A 20685-nucleotide genomic window follows, 5' to 3' on the forward strand; every position below is an offset into this window, starting at 1 on the left:
TAGTCGGTGACAGACACAGAAGGGGAAGTGAGAAATAGTTCACTTTGACCCCAAAGTGTTGTTGTTTTGTTCACAGAGGAAGACTTTAAATGTCCTGCGGCAAACCGACTCACCCCGCTTTGTCAGATGAAACTGGGCAATCGATGTACCAGCGACGATGATTGTGATATTTGGCAGACTTGTTGCAAGACTGGATGTGGGGACAGATGCGTCATGAATTTCAACAGCAGAGGTAAGGAGGACAGGCAATTCAACGCCCATCTGATATGCTTTGGTTACCTCCAAACTCAGTTCTTCCACTGCCCTCCTGACCGGCCTCCCTTCTCCCACCGTCCACCTTTCCTAAACCCTGCTGCCCATTAACTAACTCACACCAACTCATCTTCCCGTTGCCGCCCCTGTGCTTACTGACCTACACTGGATCCCTATCCGCAACACCTTGACGTTGAACCTTTAGTCCTTATTTTCAAACCCCTGCACTGCTTCCTCAGTCCCTCCCTATCTCTGTAAACTCCTCAAGTTCTGCAACTCTCTGAGATCCCTGCGCTCCTCCAATTAAATCGTATCATGGTGACAGCACAGACAGAGGCCATTCAGCCCATTGTATCCGTGTCCGCTCTCTGCAAGAGCAAATCTGCTGATCCCAGACCGCCGACCTTTCCCCTCTCGCCCTGCAGTTTGTTTTATCTTCAGCTGCTTATATAATCCCCTCTTGAAAGCTACAACTGAAACTGACTCCATCACACTCTCAGGCAGTTCATTTCCAGATCCTAACCACTCGCTGTGTAAAAATAGCTTTTCTCATGTCATCTCTCGTTCTTTTGTCAGTTTGGGGAGGTGATGGCAGAGTGGTATTATCACTGGACTAGTAACCCAGAGACCCAGGGTATTGCTCTGGGAACATGGGTTCAAATTCCACCACAGCAGAAGGTGGAATTTGAATTCAATTAATAAACCTGGAATTAAAAAGCTAGCCTAATGATGACCAGGAAACCATTGTCGATTGCTGTAAAATCCCACCTTGTTCACTAATGTCCTACAGGGAGGGAAATCTGCCATCCTCACCTGCTCTGGCCAAGAGACCCAGACCCACAGCAATGTGGTTGACTCTGAAATACCCTCTGCAGTGGCCCAGCAAGCCACTCAGTTGTATCAAAACGCTACATGGACATCAGCGGTTCAAGGAGGCAGCTCACCACCACCTTCTCAAGGACATTTGTGGATGGGCAATAAATGCTGGTCTGGTCAGCGATGCCCACATCCCATGTATGAATATTAAATAAACCTTGAATGAATTTCCACCATTACCATCCCTGTGCTCATTGACCTACACTGGTTTCCAGAGTCCAGCAACGCCTTGATTTTAACATCTCCAAACCCACCCCATGGCCTCTTCACCCCCTTCCAATCTGTATAACCTCCAGCCCGACAATCCTCCCTATCTCTGTTACCTCCTCCAGCCCGACAATCCTCCCTATCTCTGTTACCTCCTATCTGTGTATCCTCCAATCCCGACAACCCTCCCTATCTCTGTAACCTCCTCCAGCCCGACAATCCTCCCTATCTCTGTCACCTCCTCCAGTCCCTGACAATCCTCCCTATCTCTGTAACCTCCTCCAGTCCCTACAACCCTCCCTATCTCTGTAACCTCCTCCAACCCCGACAATCCTCCCTATCTCTGTAACCTCCTCCAGCCCGACAATCCTCCCTATCTCTGTCACCTCCTCCAGCCCTGACAACCCTCCCTATCTCTGTAACCTCCTCCAGCCCTGACAACCCTCCCTATCTCTGTAACCTCCTCCAGTCCCTACAACCCTCCCTATCTCTGTAACCTCCTCCAGCCCTGACAACCCTCCCTATCTCTGTAACCTCCTCCAGCCCCGACAATCCTCCCTATCTCTGTAACCTCCTCCAGCCCTAACAACCATCCCTATCTCTGTAACCTCCTATCTGTGAATCCTCCAACCCCGACAATCCTCCCTATCTCTGTACCTTCCTCCGGCCCTGACAATCCTCCCTATCTCTGTAACCTCCTCCAGCCCTGACAACCATCCCTATCTCTGTAACCTCCTATCTGTGAATCCTCCAACCCCGACAATCCTCCCTATCTCTGTACCTTCCTCCGGCCCTGACAACCCTCCCTATCTCTGTAACCTCCTCCAACCCCGACAACCCTCCCTATCTCTGTAACCTCCTCCAGCCCGACAATCCTCCCTATCTCTGTAACCTCCTCCAGCCCCGACAACCCTCCCTATCTCTGTAACCTCCTATTTGTGTATCCTCCAACCCCGACAACCCTCCCTATCTCTGTAACCTCCTATCTGTGTATCCTCCAACCCCGACAACCCTCCCTATCTCTGTAACCTCCTCCAGCCCTGACAACCCTCCCTATCTCTGTAACCTCCTCCAGCCCTGACAATCCTCCCTATCTCTGTAACCTCCTATCTGTGTATCCTCCAACCCCGACAACCCTCCCTATCTCTGGAACCTCCTCCAGCCCCGACAACCTTCCCTATCTCTGTAACCTCCTCCAGTTCCCTACAACCCTCCCTATCTCCGTAACCTCCTCCAGCCCCGACAACCTTCCCTATCTCTGTAACCTCCTCCAGCCCTGACAACCCTCCCTATCTCTGTAACCTCCTCCAGCCCCGACAACCCTCCCTATCTCTGTAACCTCCTCCAACCCCGACAATCCTCCCTATCTCTGTAACCTCCTCCAGCCCGACAATCCTCCCTATCTCTGTCACCTCCTCCAGCCCTGACAACCCTCCCTATCTCTGTAACCTCCTCCAGCCCTGACAACCCTCCCTATCTCTGTAACCTCCTCCAGTCCCTACAACCCTCCCTATCTCTGTAACCTCCTCCAGCCCTGACAACCCTCCCTATCTCTGTAACCTCCTCCAGCCCCGACAATCCTCCCTATCTCTGTAACCTCCTCCAGCCCTGACAACCATCCCTATCTCTGTAACCTCCTATCTGTGAATCCTCCAACCCCGACAATCCTCCCTATCTCTGTACCTTCCTCCGGCCCTGACAATCCTCCCTATCTCTGTAACCTCCTCCAGCCCTGACAACCATCCCTATCTCTGTAACCTCCTATCTGTGAATCCTCCAACCCCGACAATCCTCCCTATCTCTGTACCTTCCTCCGGCCCTGACAACCCTCCCTATCTCTGTAACCTCCTCCAACCCCGACAACCCTCCCTATCTCTGTAACCTCCTCCAGCCCGACAATCCTCCCTATCTCTGTAACCTCCTCCAGCCCCGACAACCCTCCCTATCTCTGTAACCTCCTATTTGTGTATCCTCCAACCCCGACAACCCTCCCTATCTCTGTAACCTCCTATCTGTGTATCCTCCAACCCCGACAACCATCCCTATCTCTGTAACCTCCTCCAGCCCTGACAACCCTCCCTATCTCTGTAACCTCCTCCAGCCCTGACAATCCTCCCTATCTCTGTAACCTCCTATCTGTGTATCCTCCAACCCCGACAACCCTCCCTATCTCTGGAACCTCCTCCAGCCCCGACAACCTTCCCTATCTCTGTAACCTCCTCCAGTTCCCTACAACCCTCCCTATCTCCGTAACCTCCTCCAGCCCCGACAACCTTCCCTATCTCTGTAACCTCCTCCAGTTCCCTACAACCCTCCCTATCTCTGTAACCTCCTCCAGCCCTGACAACCCTCCCTATCTCTGTAACCTCCTCCAGCCCTGACAATCCTCCCTATCTCTGTAACCTCCTATCTGTGTATCCTCCAACCCCGACAACCCTCCCTATCTCTGTAACCTCCTCCAGCCCTGACAACCCTCCCTATCTCTGTAACCTCCTCCAGCCCTGACAACCCTCCCTATCTCTGTCACCTCCTATCTGTGTATCCTCCAACCCCGACAACCCTCCCTATCTCTGTAACCTCCTCCAGCCCTGACAACCCTCCCTATCTCTGTAACCTCCTATCTGTGTATCCTCCAACCCCGACAATCCTCCCTATCTCTGTAATCTCCTCCAGCCCTGACAACCCTCCCTATCTCTGTTCCCTCCTATCTGTGTATCCTCCAACCCCGACTATCCTCCCTATCTCTGTAACCTCCTCCAGCCCTGACAACCTTCCCTATCTCTGTAACCTCCTCCAGCCCCGACAACCTTCCCTATCTCTGTAACCTCCTCCAGTTCCCTACAACCATCACTATCTCTGTAACTTCCTCCAGCCCTGACAACCCTCCCTATCTCTGTAACCTCCTCCAGCCCTGACAACACTCCCTATCTCTGTAACCTCCTCCAGCCCTGACAACGCTCCCTATCTCTGTAACCTCCTCCAGCCCCGACAACCTTCCCTATCTCTGTAACCTCCTCCAGACCCCTACGACCCTCCCTATCTCTGTAACCTGCTCCAGCCCCCTACAACCATCCCTATCTCTGTCACCTCCTCCAGCCCTGACAACGCTCCCTATCTCTGTAACCTCCTCCAGCCACGACAACCTTCCCTATTTCTGTAACCTCCGCCAGACCCCTACAACCCTCCCTATCTCTGTAAACTGCTCCAGCCCCCTACAACCCTCCCTATCTCTGTAACCTGCTCCAGCCCCCTACAACCATCCCTATCTCTGTAACCTCCTCCAGCCCTGACAACGCTCCCTATCTCTGTAACCTCCTCCAGCCCCGACAACCTTCCCTATCTCTGCAACCTCCTCCAGACCCCTACAACCCTCCCTATCTCTGTAACCTGCTCCAGCCCCCTACAACCATCCCTATCTCTGTAACCTCCTCCAGCCCCTACAACCCTCCCTATCTCTGTAACCTCCTCCAGCCCCCGACAACCCTCCCTATCTCTGTAACCTCCTCCAGCCCCCTACAACCCTCCCTATCTCTGTAACCTCCTCCAGCCCCCTATCTCTGGTACTTCCTCCAGCCCCCTACAACCATCCCTATCTCTGTAGCCTCCTCCAGCCCCGACAACCCTCCCTATCTCTGTAACCTCCTCCAGTCCCCCACAGCCCTCCCTATCTCTGTAACATCCTCCAGACCCCTACAACCCTCCCTATCTCTGTAACCTCCTCCAGACCCCGACAACCCTCCCTATCTCTGTAACCTCCTCCAGCCCTGACAACCCTCCCTATCTCTGTCACCTCCTATCTGTGTATCCTCCAACCCCGACAACCCTCCCTATCTCTGTAACCTGCTCCATCCCTGACAACCCTCCCAATCTCTGTAACCTCCTCCAGCCCTGACAACGCTCCCTATCTCTGTAACCTCCTCCAGCCCCGACAACCTTCCCTATCTCTGTAACCTCCTCCAGACCCCTACAACCCTCCCTATCTCTGTAACCTGCTCCAGCCCCCTATAACCATCCCTATCTCTGTAACCTCCTCCAGGCCCGACAACCTTCCCTATCTCTGTAACCTCCGCCAGACCCCTACAACCCTCCCTATCTCTGTAAACTGCTCCAGCCCCCTACAACCATCCCTATCTCTGTAACCTCCTCCAGCCCCTACAACCCTCCCTATCTCTGTAACCTCCTCCAGCCCCCGACAACCCTCCCTATCTCTGTAACCTCCTCCAGCCCCCTACAACCCTCCCTATCTCTGTAACCTCCTCCAGCCCCCTACAACCCTCCCTATCTCTGTAACTTCCTCCAGCCCCCTACAACCATCCCTATCTCTGTAGCCTCCTCCAGCCCCGACAACCCTCCCTATCTCTGTAACCTCCTCCAGTCCCCCACAGCCCTCCCTATCTCTGTAACATCCTCCAGACCCCGACAACCCTCCCTATCTCTGGAACCTCCTCCAGCCTCGACAACCCTCCCTATCTCTGTCACCTGCTCCAGCCCCCTACAACCCTCCCTATCTCTGTAACCTCCTCCAGCCCCCTACAACCATCCCTATCTCTGTAACCTCCTCCAGCCCCAACAACCCTCCCTTCTCCGTAACCTCCTCCAGCCCTCTACAACCCTCCCTATCTCTGTAACCTCCTCCAGCCCCCTACAACCCTCCCTATCTCTGTAACCTCCTCCAGCCCCCTACAACCCTCCCTATCTCTGTAACCTCCTCCAGTCCCCTACAACCATCCCTATCTCTGTAACCTCCTCCAGTCCCCTACAACCCTCCCTATCTCTGTAACCTCCTCCAGCCCCCTACAACCCTCCCTATCTCTGTAACCTCCTCCAGTCCCCTACAACCATCCCTATCTCTGTAACCTCCTCCAGTCCCCTACAACCCTCCCTATCTCTGTAACCTCCTCCAGTCCCCTACAACCCTCCCTATCTCTGTAACCTCCTCCAGACCCCTACAACCCTCCCTATCTCTGTAGCCTCCTCCAGCCCCGACAACCCTCCCTATCTCTGTAACCTCCTCCAGTCCCCCACAGCCCTCCCTATCTCTGTAACCTCCACCAGACCCCTACAACCCTCCCTATCTCTGTAACCTCCTCCAGACCCCTACAACCCTCCGTATCTCTGTAACCTCCTCCAGCCCCGACAACCCTCCGTATCTCTGTAACCTCCTCCAGACCTCAACAACCCTCTCTATCTCTGTAACCTCCTCCAGCCCCTACAACCCTCCCTATCTGTGTAACCTCCTCCAGTCCCCTGCAACCCTCCCTATCTCTGTAACCTCCTCCAGCCCCGATAATCCTCCCTATCTCTGTATCCTCCTCCATCCCTGACAACCCTCCCTATCTCTGTAACCTCCTCCAGTCCCCTACAACCCTCCCTATCTCTGTAACCTCCTCCAGACCCCTACAACCCTCCCTATCTCTGTAACCTCCTCCAGACCCCTACAACCCTCCGTATCTCTGTAACCTCCTCCAGCCCCGACAACCCTCCGTATCTCTGTAACCTCCTCCAGACCTCAACAACCCTCTCTATCTCTGTAACCTCCTCCAGTCCCCTGCAACCCTCCCTATCTCTGTAACTTCCTCCAGCCCCCTACAACCCTCCCTATCTCTGTAACCTCCTCCAGCCCCGATAATCCTCCCTATCTCTGTAACCTCCTCCAGCCCCTACAACCCTCCCTATCTCTGTAACCTCCTCCAGTCCTCTACAATCCTCCCTATCACTGTAACCTCCTCCAGTCCCCTACAATCCTCCCCATCTCTGTAACCTCCAGTCCCCTACAACGCTCCCTACCTCTGTAACCTCCTCCAGTCCCCTACAATCCTCCCCATCTCTGTAACCTCCAGCCCTGACAACCATCCCTATCTCTGTAACCTCCTCCAGTCCCCTACAATCCTCCCCATCTCTGTAACCTCCAGCCCTGACAACGCTCCCTACCTCTGTTACCTCCTGCCCTCCCGATCTTTGTAACCTCATCCAGCCCCCTACAACCCTACGAAAAGTAGAGGTGGTTGATTCGGGACCCTCCTCCTCCAGACCTCCACGTGAAGGCGCTGGAGTCGGGATGGAGATTCCGCCAGACATCCACCAAGTTGAGGGAGCTGATCCGTTCCCTCAACTTCTCCACCGACACTCGGCCGCGCTGGGGACCGGAGCGATCCCCCACCTCGAGGGTGCAGTTAAAATCCCCCCCGAGGATGATGCACTCGCCACTATCGATGGAGCTCAAGAGAGCGGACACTTCTTCAAAGAAGTGCGCTTGCAACGCGCCGGGCCTGGGCATGTACACGTTCACAAAGTTGAGCGGCACGCTACCCAGGCGAACGGCGAGGTGGAGCAAGCTGCCCAGCACTAGCTCCTTGACCCCCAAGATCTCCGGCTGAAAAGTCGGGACCAACAAGATAGCCACCCCACTAGAAATAGGTGTGAGGTGACTCATGTAGACCCCACCCTGCCACTCCAGGAGCCAGGTGGCTTCGTCTCCCGGAACGGTGTGGGTTTCCTGCAGAAAGCTCACTGTGTATCTCCCTTCCCTGAGGACTGAGCGATTGTGAAATCTGCGGTGAGACCCCTTGTTGCCGTTGATGTTGAGGCTGGCTATGGTTATCTTCATGTCAAAGGTACTTAAAACCCGTCACCAATAGCTCACTGTGAGGAGGGAGTGGAAGTGCACCTGGCCCTCCACTCCCCCAGCAACCCATTGAGGAACACATTAAATCGGCACCTCTCAACCAGTATCACTCCCGCACCCTTGCCCACTTTCTTGAGGGCAGCACACGGACAGACTGGATGATCAGCGCCAGATTCGACCAACGGCCGAGGGCCAGCTGAACTTTATTGCGGCAACCCCTGCAAGCCGTGAGGAAATCCCGGAGTTCCGCCATGGGGATGAGAGGCCCTCGTGCCTCCCACCGAGTCCCCATCCTCCTCCGCGTCGTCACCCCTAGCGGCCGACACACCCACCACACACTGTGGGGCGGACGTCCCGGCCGCTCCAGCTGGTCCCACCTCCGTCACGATCCCACCCCCAGAATCCATGGCAGAGGAGTCCTCTCTAGGTTCTAAGATGGAACTGGAGCCTGTGGGTACCAGCAGTTCAGGACCCCCCTCCACCTCCATCCCCAGACCAATGAGTGGTCCAGGGGAGATGGAAGTGCTCGACACAGAAATCCAGCCAGGAGCCGGTACCGGAGGCAGAGAGAGGACGCTATCTCCTGCTCCGCCAGCGCCCACAGTCCCAGCAGGTGGTGCAATGTTTTCAATTATAACCAGGTCAGGTGTCTCCTGGTTGGTGGTGGGTTTTGGCTGGGAGGGCTGACCCTTTGGGGCCTCACTCTCCCTTCCACTCAGGGCACCCGACCCTGTGGCAGTGGCAAAATTGGAGGCGTCCCCAGGCTCTCCCACCACAAGCAGGGTTCCACTTGCTTCTTCAGGAGGGGCTGCATGTACAGGTGTCTCCCCCTCCCCTCCATCCTGAGGGGTAGGGAGCTCCTGCTCAGGCTTTACAGACTTCGTGGTGGTGGCAGGGGGACCCGAAACAGGAGACAGCCCCTGTCTAACAGATGGCCCCCGCACCTCAGGGCCCTGTGTTACTTCTGTGGAGGGGTGCCTTCTCCTCTTTTTCCAACTGGGGCACGGAGGTTCAGAGACCTCCATGTCATCAGAGGCCTCCGCCTCCACACTCTCCTTGTTTTTTAGTTACTCCGGGCCTGAGCCCAGCCCTGGGGCAGGTGTGCTCCCCGAGATCGGGCCTTGGGCTGAGCTCAGGCTCGGGTTGCGTCCGGTCCAGGGGACGCGCCTCTCGGTGTTTATTTTTGCTCCGCGCCTTCCTTCCACAGCCTCCGGAACCAACTGAGCAATGTCTGTAGATGTAGGGGGAGTGGGAGGAGGTGCAGTGGCGCCACCCTGGGCCGCCGCGGTAGAGTTAGTAGCTGGGAGGTTGGGGCAGTTCTTAGGAATATGCCCCACCCCCGTCCGAGGTCCAGAAGACGTGGTAGGCTGTTCCCTGGAACTCCACATTAAATTGGCCATCCGTGAACTCCTCCCATGCAAGCCACATAAATAGATGGCGGCAGAAGGAGTACACATGCCGGAGGCTGTTTTACTGAAGACCGAGCGGGATTGGGGTGATCCCCGACTTCACCTCCCCCAGAAGGTGCAGGTGGGGGAGGTGGAGCTCACTGGGAATGAAGGGTGCAATGTTAGACAACAGTATCAGCTGTACAGTGGTCCCCAGAGGGTCCACCGGCAGGAAGGTCCCCCCCACAGTGAGCCCCTTCCTCAGGGCCAGGGACACGGCCCGCTCAGTCTTCAGGAAAAACACAGCCTTCCCATACATCTTCAAGGTTGCCACAGTGCCCGAGGGGCCGACAACCTCGGCCATTGCCGTTATGCAAACCTCAATCGACATGTTGGGGTGGGGATAGCTCTTCAGCCCATGTCTAGAAGTGATCAGCATGAACGGTGATGGGCCCACACGGGCAGCCGCAGAGGTGTTAGAGGGCCCCACCACCGGCACAGATGAACTCGCCATGGGTCAAGAGTGAAACCCCACCCCAATTGTAGGCCTACAGATTTGAAATAAAGCAAGGATAAATAAATAAATAAGGTAAGGGAGAGGCAAAGGGTATGCTGAAGAGGAAATGGGAGACCGGGAATGATGATTTATTTCACTGAGGTGGTATGAGAAACAACAGTTCAATCAAACATCCTTCACCAGCTCTTCTAGTCTTCCGGTTGGGCAGAGGTGTCTTCACCCAGATACTATCTGTCTTCTGCTTTGTTCTCAGCCATGCAGTTCCAGCTGACCCAGGCTGGGCAATTGGGGTGGGGACGGAGCTTCCTTGTATGTTTAGTGCAACTGCAGAACTCCCTGTAGAATTATACAGCACCCAGCCCTTGTTCTTCCGGCCTCTCTCACCTCTCCCAACATTCCAAATCAAATTCAAGTCTGGTGCCCGACACCCGCCTCGAAATACATCCTTATTCCAAAGTCTTTTCCTCCACTGCAGCAAAAGCTGCAACACCTCCAGCAACTGACTGCAGCACTGTCAGCTGCACCTGGTTGCTGCACTCAGCACTCAGCATTCCTAATCAGAGAGCAGCCAACCCCTGCTGTACCTGTACTGGGAGTGTTTGATGGGGGACAGTGCAGAGGGAGCTTTACTCTGCATTTAACCCCCCGTGCTGTACCTGTCCTGGGGAGTGTTTGATGGGGGACAGTGTAGAGGGAGCTTTACTCTGTATCTAACCCCCCGTAGTGTACCTGTCCTGGGGAGTGTTTGATGGGGGACAGTGTAGAGGGAGCTTTACTCTGTATCTAACCCCCCGTACTGCACCTGTCCTGGGAGTGTTTGATGGGGGACAGTGTAGAGGGAGCTTTACTCTGTATCTAACCCCCCGTGCTGTACCTGTCCTGGGGAGTCTTTGATGGAGACAGTGTGGAGGGAGCTTTACTCTGTATCTAACCCCCCCGTGCTGTACCTGTCCTGGGGAGTGTTTGATGGAGACAGTGTGGAGGGAGCTTTACTCTGTATCTAATCCCCCCCATACTGTACCTGTCCTGGGGAGTGTTTGATGGAGGACAGTGTAGAGGGAGCTTTACTCTGTATCTAACCCCCGTACTGTACCTGTCCTGGGGAGTGTTTGATGGGGGACAGTGTAGAGGGAGCTTTACTCTGTATCTAACCCCCCCCATACTGTACCTGTCCTGGGGAGTGATTGATGGGGACAGTGTAGAGGGAGCTTTACTCTGTATCTAACCCCCGTGCTGTACCAGTCCTGGGAGTGTTTGATGGGGGACAGTGTAGAGGGAGCTTTACTCTGTATCTAACCCCCCGTGCTGTACCTGTCCTGGGGAGTGTTTGATGGGGGACAGTGTAGAGGGAGCTTTACTCTGTATCTAACCCCCCGTACTGTACCTGTCCTGGGAGTGTTTGATGGGGACAATGTAGAGGGAACTTTACTCTGTATCTACCCAGTTCTGTTGATGTGGGATATGCAGTAATGAATGTTCAGGAGAAATGCTGAATGACCTCAAACTCTGTCTTCCTTACAGGCCTTGGAAAGACATGTCCTGACCCATCCAGAGTGCATTATGTTTGCATGATGAACTTCACAGCTCCCTGTACGGATGACTCCTGTGGCGACTGGGCATCGTGCTGCAACACTGAGTGTGGGCCTAGATGTGTGCCAGAGTGCATTGCAAAAAGTAAGAGCGCATGCAAGAGACAGAGAGTCACCACCTGGAACTGGGAACAGGAGCTCCACCAGTTGGGGTAGCGGAGAAGAAATGGGGGGGATTTGTAAGCCGCAGTGCGTAGACGCTGGATGAGGGTAATCTGGTTGATAAAGAGGATGGGGATAGACTTCAAGAGGACCGGCTGGTGGATTGGGGTGGGGGCAGTAGTGATACATAGAGTCATTTATAGCACAGCAGGTGGCCATTCGTTCCATCGTGTCTAAGCTGGCTTCCCGCGCGGCAGTCCGGTCAGACCCACTCCCCCGCTTGATCCCCTCTTTTAAGGACAAAGAGGTTGCCTCATCAGTTTAAAGAAAGATAAACGTTCCTTAAACAACACCCGAAAATATTCACAACTTCACCCACTCTCTCATGCACAATGATGCACACACCTTGTTAAGACCGAGGCGGGGGGAGTGTACTCTTTATTCTAGTCTCACTTCTCGACAGGTCACAACATATATATTTAAAATTTTCCCACTTACTAACACAGTCAATCATATATTCTAATTTTCCGAGAATAGAACACGCTAACCAGGTTTCCTTATTGAACAAGTCTTAACTGTTATTGAAGTAAAGCAGAGATTTTTAAAGTTCCCTTTATATATACACACACACAGAAGAGAAGATAAAGATTAAAAGATAACATGCATTGAGTTATGATGGTTTTTAAAATAGTTCAGTGTAAACCTGGTGTTGATCCCCGGGGTGAAGATTTAAAAACGGTGCAGGCCTGTTTTTTCCCTTTTCCTTGTTCATTGAAGACAAAACTTGGAAAGTTTCGGGGGGAGGGTGGGGGTGGGGGCGAGTGCATTGTTGCAGACTTTTTGTTGTATCTCAGTCACGGTCAGTGTCAAAAAGTCTTGTCCAATGTCTCAGTTCCAGGCCTATTTCAGTCACTGCCTAATTATAGTTTAAAGATGGTGTTCTTAGGTATTGTCTTTCTTTGTACGCTGAAGCAGATGGTATCTCTGTCTCTCTCTCTCTGGCTCTGCCTTTGTCTGCCCAGCATATACTTTTATTAAGTTCCTAAATAAACTGTCAGGAAGACAGGGGACAGTGATTATTGTATGATAAGGTTTAGGCTGGCTATGGAAAAGGCCAAGTAAGAATAATTAACTGGGGGAAAGCAAACCTCAATGGGGTAAGAATGGATCTGTGCCAGATAAATTGGTATCAAATGTTGGCAGGATAAAGAAGAAGAAATGTGCTGATGACACATGCCAGGTAGATAATACAAGAGAGAAGCAGGCTGAATATCGAAGGTTCAGAGGGGCAGTGAAAAAGCAAATAAGAGAAGCAAAGAGAGAGTGTGAAAAGAGACTGGCAGCTAACATGAAAGGGAATCTCAAAATCTTCTGTAGGCATATAAATATTAAATGGGTGGTATAAGGAGGAGTGGGGCTGATTAGGGACCAAAAAGGGGACTTACACATGGAGGCAGGGGGAATAGCTGAGACATTAAGTAAATACTTTGCATCTCTCTTTACCAAGGAAGAGGATGCAACTCAGGTCATGGTGAAAGAGGAGGTAGTTAAAACACTAGAAGGGTTTAAAATTGAAAAGGAGGAGGTACTAGATCGTCTGTCTATGCTTAAAGTTGATAAGGGACCAGGGCTGATATAATGTACCCAAGGATACTGAGGGAAATGAGAGTAGAAATTGCAGAGACACTGGCCATAATTTTTCAGTCTTTCATAGACTCAGGATTGGTGGCAGAGGACTGGAGATTTGTAAATGTTACACCCTTGTTCAACTAAGGCTGGAAAGATAAACCCAGCAACTACAGGACAGTCCGTTTAACTTCTAGAAAAACTAATTTGGAACAAAATTAATATTCACTTGGACAATTGCTGGTTAATTAAGGAAAGCCAGCATAGAAGTGTTGAACTGATTTTTGAAGTGATAACAGATGAGGGTTGATGAGGGCAATGCTGTTGATGTGGTGTACGTGGACTTTCAAAAAGCATTTGATACAGTGTCACACAACAGACTTATCAGCAAAGTTATAGTTCATGGAATAAAAGGGACGGTACAGGATTGGCTGAGTGACAGGAAACAAAGAGTAATAGTTAATGGATGTTTTCCAGGCTGGAGAAAGGTTTGTAGTGGAGTTCCCCATGGGTCAGTATTGGGACCCTTGCTTTTCCTGATATCTATTGATGACCTTGGTGTACAGGGCACAATTTCAAAGTTTGCAGATGATCCGAAACTTGGAAGCATTGTGAACTGTGAGGAAGATAATGTAGAACTTCAAAAGGACGTAGACAAGTTGGTGGAATGGGCAGACAGGTGGCAGATGAAGTTCAATGCAGAGAAATGTGAAGTGATTCATTTTGGTCGGAAGAACGTGGCGAGACAATATAAAATAAAGGGTACAATTCTAAAGGAGCAGAGAGACCTGGGTGTATATGTGTATAAGTCATTGAAGGTGGGAGGAGAGGTTGAGAGAGAGGTTAAGGTTCGGCCTCAACTGGAGTTTTGCGTCCTGTTCTGGATGCCACATTTGAGGAAAGATGTGAAGACATTGGAGAGAATGCAGAAAAGATTCATGAAAATGGTTCTAGCAATAGGGCAGCACAGTGGCGCAGTGGTTAGCACCGCAGCCTCACAGCTCCAGGGACCTGGGTTCGATTCTGGGTACTGCCTGTGCGGAGTTTGCAAGTTCTCCCTGTGACCGCGTGGGTTTTCGCCGGGTGCTCCGGTTTCCTCCCACAGCCAAAGACTTGCAGGTTAATAGGTAAATTGGCCATTGTAAATTGCCCCTAGCGTAGGTAGATGGTAGGGAATATGGGATTACTGTAGGGTTAGTATAAATGGGTGGTTGTTGGTCGGCACAGACTCGGTGGGCCGAAGGGCCTGTTTCAGTGCTGTATCTCTAAATAAAATAAATAAATAGAGAACTTCAGTTACAAAGGCAGATTGGAGCAGTTGGGGCTGTTTTCCTTGGAGAAGAGAAAGCTGAGAGATCTGACAGAGATATTCAAAATCATGAGGGGTCATGAATGGATAGGGAAAAACTGTTCCCACTCGTGAAAGGATCGAGAAGGAGAAGGAACAGATTTACAGTATTTGACAAAAGAAGCAAAAATGACCTGAGAGAAACTTTTTCACGTGAGTGGTTAGGATCCGGAATGCACTGCATAAGAGTATGGTGGAGGCAAGTTCAGTCAAGGCATTCAAAAGGTAATTAACTGATATATTACAGGATTACAGGTAGAGAGGTGAGAGTGACTGCCCTTGACATCAAGACAGTATTTGACCGAGTATGGCATCAAGGAGCCCGAGCAAAACTGAAGTCAATGGGAATCAGGGGAAAAACACTCCGCTGGCTGGAGTCATACCTAGCACAAAGGAAGATGGTTGTGGTTGTTGGAGGTCAATCGTCTGAGCTCCAGGACATCACTGCAGGAGTTCCTCAGGGTAGAGTCCGAGGCCCAACCATCTTCAGCTGCTTCATCAATGACCTTCCTTCAATCATAAGGTCAGAAGTGGGGATGTTCGCTGATGATTGCACAATGTTCAGCACCATTCGTGACTCCTCAGATACTGAAGCAGTCCGTGTAGAAATGCAGCAAGACCTGGACAATATCCAGGCTTGGGCTGATAAGTGGCAAGTAACATTCGCGCCACACAAGTGCCAGGCAATGACCATCTCCAACAAGAGAGAATCTAACCATCTCCCCTTGACATTCAACGGCATTACCATCGCTGAATCCCCCACTATCAACATCCTAGGGGCTACCATTGACCAGAAACTGAACTGGAGTAGCCACATAAATACTGTGGCTACAAGAGCAGGTCAGAGGCTAGGAATCCTGAGGCGAGTAACTCACCTCCTGACTCCCCAAAGCCTGTCCACCATCTACAAGGCACAAGTCAGGAGTGTGATGGAATACTCTCCACTTGCCTGGATGTGTGCAGCTCCAACAACACTCAAGAAGCTCGACACCATCCAGGACAAAGCAGCCCGCTTGATCGGCACACCATCCACAAACATTCACTCCCTCCACCACCGACACACAGTGGCAGCAGTGTGTACCATCTACAAGATGCACTGCAGCAACGCACCAAGGCTCCTTCGACAGCACCTTCCAAACCCACGACCTCTACCAACTAGAAGGACAAGAGCAGCAGACGCATGGGAACACCACCACCTGCAAGTTCCCCTCTGAGTCACACACCATCCGGACTCGGAACTATATCACCGTTCCTTCACTGTCACTGGGTCAAAATCCTGGAACTCCCTTCCTAACAGCACTGTGGGTGTACCTACCCCACATGGACTGCAGTGGTTCAAGAAGGCAGCTCACCACCTCCTTCTCAAGGGCAATTAGGGATTGGCAATAAATGCTGGCCTGGCCAGTGACACCCACATCCCATGAATGAATGACAGAAAAGGCAGGGAAATGGCACAAAGTGAATTGCTGACTCGGAGAGCCCGTACTGACACGATGGGCCGAATGGCCTCCTTCTGTGTTGGAACAGTTCTGTGATCAGACCCCTGGTTACTCTTCACCATGAATGGTGTCTAATGGTGGGACCATTGATAGACGATGGGGTCTGGGTCAGATTCCTGAAGCTGGGCTAATTATTTTTGAGGAGAAGGTTGAGAGGATATTTGATAGAAGTGTTCAAAATCATGAGGGGCCGAGACAGAGTAGATAGAGAGAAACTGTTCCCATTGGCAGAATGATCAAGAACCAAAGGACATTGATTTAAGGTGATGAGCAAAACATCCAGAGGCAGCGTCAGAAACATTTTTTATACACAGTCAGTTTTACGACCTAGAATGTGCTGCCTGAATGGGCGGTGGAGACAGATTCAACTGTGGCTTTCAAAAGGGAATTCGATAAAAACTCAAAACCGGGAAAAAAGATTTGCTGAGCTATGAGAAGAAATGAGCTAAATTGCCCTTGCGGGGAGCCTGCATGAACTCGACCGGCCGAATGGCCTCGTTCTGCGCTCAAAACATTCTGTGATTCAAACCAAGTCGGGGCCTTCACCTCCAAGGGCTGATTGCGGGATCTTGCTGTGTGTGAATTGGCTGCTACGTTTTCGAGATTGCGACAGTGACTGCACTGCCAGTCGACTCATTCACGAGGAGTCTGGATAGGCACCTCGAGTGTCGTATTCCGCAGAGCTGCAGACCAAATGCTGGAAGGTGGGATGAGAATAGGTGGATCGTTTATCGGCCGGCACAGACAGGATGGGCCAAATGGCCTCATTCTGTGCCTTAAACTTTCTATGGTTCTATTCTGTGATTCCAAATAAAGTATATCATTGGCAGTAGAGTGCATCGAGACGTCTTGATGTGATGAATGACACAATATAAATATGAATTCCGCCTTTCCTCTCCAGAATCAGGGGACCAGTGCGCCTCTGAGAACAGACTTTCCATGTTCTGCCATATCACCACAGGAGAATCATGTGACGGGAACAAGGACTGCGACGCTTACCACACTTGTTGTGATGCTGGATGTGGCAAGAAATGTATCCCCAAGATGTTCAGCAAAGGTGAGGAAAACATTCCCACTGACTGGATACTGATCCCTGTCCAGTGAGCCCTGGGTTAGGGAGGAGGGGGGTGAATGAGCCCGGGTTCCTGCTCCTGATCCCTGTCCAGTGAGCCCTGGGTTAGGGAGGGGGGTGAATCAGCCGGGGTTCCTGCTCCTGATCCCTGTCCAGTGACCCCTGGGTTAGGGAGGGAGGAGGGGGTAAATCAGCCCGTTTTCCTGCTCCTGATCCCTGTCCAGTGATCCCTGGGTTAGGGAGGGGGGTGAATCAGCCCGGGTTCCTGCTCCTGATCCCTGTCCAGTGACCCCTGGGTTAGGGAGGGAGGAGGGGGTGAATCAGCCCGGGTTCCTGCTCCTGATCCCTGTCCAGTGATCCCTGGGTTAGGGAGGGGGGTGAATCAGCCCGGGTTCCTGCTCCTGATCCCTGTCCAGTGACCCCTGGGTTAGGGAGGGAGGGGGTGAATCAGCCCGGGTTCCTGCTCCTGATCCCTGTCCAGTGACCCCTAGGTTAGGGAGAGGTGGGGGGGTGAATCAGCCCGGGTTCCTGCTCCTGATCCCTGTCCAGTGACCCCTGGGTTAGGGAGGGGGGTGAATCAGCCCGGGTTCCTGCTCCTGATCCCTGTCCAGTGACCCCTGGGTTAGGGAGGAGGGGGTGAATCAGCCGGGGTTCCTGCTCCTGATCCCCGTCCAGTGACCCCTGGGTTAGGGGAGAGCACATGGAATGAGAATTCAGCCTCCCACAGTCAGTCATCTTGCCAACACTCCATGTCTGGCCCCTGGGGTGAGGATAGTCAAACCTCGAGAACTGGCAGCAGTTGCCAGCAGCTTGGTACTTGGGAGAGTGTGGGTCCAGCTGCCTGCACTAATGTGGGGGATTGTTGTGTGAACCTAACCTTCAATTATCTTTCAGGGAACGGAACATGCCCACTCCACAGCAGACTCACGATGATGTGCGACATGAAAATGGGTGATGATTGCAGGCACGACACTGAATGTGACATCTGGCAAACGTGCTGTAAAACCACCTGCGGGAAGAAATGTGTCCCGTCATTTTTCAGCAAGTGTGAGCATCAACTACAGTCCAGCAGACACAGCCTCATCAGAAAGTCCGTCATACACCCATGAGCAAGGGCACAAGTTAAATGTGACAGTGCATGGCAAGCTTTACTCTGTATCCAACCCCGTTTTTATTTCCTTTATTCCCCCAGCCCCCTCTATAAGCATTTTCAACAAATAACTTTATTCAAAACAGATAAATAAAACAAAAACTCAAATTAAAATGCCATTCTCAGCATCGATGATGCACTCAGCCTCTACGGTGCCCACCGGTCGCGGAAGGCCTCAAGCATACAGGCGGACACCGCGTGCTCCTTCTCCAGGGACACCCGGGCGCGAACGTAACCTCGGAAAAGGGATAGGCAATCAGGGCGGGTGGAACCTCCCCCTCCCGCCGCTCCCCGACGGCCCGCAGCCTGGACCTGTGAATTGCCACCTTGGCCTAGCCCAGGATCAGCACAGATCCCTACAGAATTGGCAGCCTCACCCCTTGTTGTCCCAGCCACTTGTTCCTCCCCCAACAGTCCGAAACAAAGCAAATGTCAGGTGTCCAGCACTCACCTCGCTTCCAACAAAAGTCTGTTTCTTCAATGGAAAGGTGTTTGTTGTTCAAGCTTTCCCTCTGCTTGTTTGTAACTGCTCTCCCTCTGCTCAATGTAGCTCCTCTCTCCACCTCTGCAAACTTCAACTGCCACCAGCACTGCCAGCTGAGGCTCATTGCTGCAATCAGCGCTCAGCACCCCCAATCAAGCAACAGCCAACTCTGTGCTGTACCTGCCATGGGAGTGTTTGATCGGGACAGTGGAGAGGGAGCTTTACTCTGTCTTTGAGGTTCTACGACTTTGCCTCCTTAGCCATTTGACTAATTTTAAATTCTCTTTTATTCAGTTAAACCAAAGAAATGCCCGGAAGTTTCCAAAGTAACTCAACTGTGCAAGAAAACCTACATTAAGTCTTGTGAGGATGATGATGATTGCAGTGCCCATAAACAGTGCTGTGACATTGGGTGTGGCAAGAAATGTGTCCATTCATTCACACAAGGTGAGCACCAATCTGTGAGAGGTACAACAGCAATAAACTGGGGTATTCGGGCTGCAATGGTCAGAGTATGATAGACATCAGAGGGTGGGCTGGTAGTGATGGGGAATGGGCTCGGAGTGAGAGTGTGGGCTTGGAGTGAGAGGGTGGGCTTGGAGTTGTGAGGGTGGGCTTGGAGTGAGAGGGTGGGCTTGGAGTGAGAGGGTGGGCTTGGAGTTGTGAGGGTGGGCTTGGAGTGTGAGGGTGGGCTTGGAGTTGTGAGGGTGGGCTTGGAGTTGTGAGGGTGGGCTTGGAGTTGTGAGGATGGGCTTGGAGTGTGAGGGTGGGCTTGGAGTGTGAGGGTGGGATTGGAGTGAGAGGGTGGGCTTGGAGTGTGAGGGTGGGCTTGGAGTGAGAGGGTGGGCTTGGATGTTGTGAGGGTGGGCTTGGAGTGAGAGGGTGGGCTTGGAGTGAGAGGGTGGGCTTGGAGTTGTGAGGCTGGGCTTGGAGTTGTGAGGGTGGGCTTGGAGTTGTGAGGGTGGGCTTGGAGTGTGAGGGTGGGCTTGGAGTTGTGAGGGTGGGCTTGGAGTGAGAGGGTGGGCTTGGAGTGAGAGGGTGGGCTTGGAGTTGTGAGGGTGGGCTTGGAGTGAGAGGGTGGGCTGGCATGATGGGAGAGGGGTCAGAGTGAGAGGATGGGCTCGGAGTGAGAGGGCGTCATTGGAGTGAGAGGGTGGGCTGGTAATGATGGATAATGTGCTCGGAGTGAGAGGGAGAACTCGGAGTGAGAGGGTGGGCTTGGAGTGAGAGGGTGGGCTTGGAGTGTGAGGGTGGGCTTGGAGTGAGAGGGTGGGCTTGGAGTTGTGAGGGTGGGCTTGGAGTGTGAGGGTGGGCTTGGAGTTGTGAGGGTGGGCTTGGAGTGTGAGGGTGGGCTTGGAGTGTGAGGGTGGGATTGGAGTGAGAGGGTGGGCTTGGAGTGTGAGGGTGGGCTTGGATGTTGTGAGGGTGGGCTTGGATGTTGTGAGGGTGGGCTTGGAGTGAGAGGGTGGGCTTGGAGTGAGAGGGTGGGCTGGCATGATGGGAGAGGGGTCAGAGTGAGAGGATGGGCTCGGAGTGAGAGGGCATCATTGGAGTGAGAGGGTGGGCTGGTAATGATGGATAATGTGCTCGGAGTGAGAGGGAGAACTCGGAGTGAGTGGGTGGGCTTGGAGTGAGAGGGTGGGCTTGGAGTGTGAGGGTGGGCTTGGAGTGAGAGGGTGGGCTTGGAGTTGTGAGGGTGGGCTTGGAGTGTGAGGATGGGCTTGGAGTGTGAGGGTGGGCTTGGAGTTGTGAGGGTGGGCTTGGAGTGTGAGGGTGGGCTTGGAGTGTGAGGGTGGGATTGGAGTGAGAGGGTGGGCTTGGAGTGTGAGGGTGGGCTTGGAGTGAGAGGGTGGGCTTGGATGTTGTGAGGGTGGGCTTGGAGTGAGAGGGTGGGCTTGGAGTGAGAGGGTGGGCTTGGAGTTGTGAGGCTGGGCTTGGAGTTGTGAGGGT

At 52.7% G+C, this 20685-nt stretch overlaps 1 protein-coding gene across 2 annotated transcripts in view; it reads left to right on the top strand.

Moving 5' to 3' along the window:
- The window catches only part of LOC137361965 (extracellular matrix protein A-like), a 213690-nt gene that overhangs the window by 141591 nt on the left and 51414 nt on the right, over positions 1–20685 (top strand). For both annotated transcript variants that reach the window (XM_068026561.1, XM_068026562.1), the window contains exons 28-32: positions 77–232; positions 11387–11539; positions 16931–17086; positions 17996–18148; positions 19030–19182. In XM_068026561.1, coding sequence (XP_067882662.1) covers positions 77–232; positions 11387–11539; positions 16931–17086; positions 17996–18148; positions 19030–19182 — 771 coding nt within the window. The remainder of the gene's footprint in view (positions 1–76; positions 233–11386; positions 11540–16930; positions 17087–17995; positions 18149–19029; positions 19183–20685) is intronic.

The sequence above is a fragment of the Heterodontus francisci genome, unplaced genomic scaffold (genome assembly GCF_036365525.1).
Source record: "Heterodontus francisci isolate sHetFra1 unplaced genomic scaffold, sHetFra1.hap1 HAP1_SCAFFOLD_323, whole genome shotgun sequence".
NCBI classification, from domain to species: Eukaryota; Metazoa; Chordata; class Chondrichthyes; order Heterodontiformes; family Heterodontidae; genus Heterodontus; species Heterodontus francisci.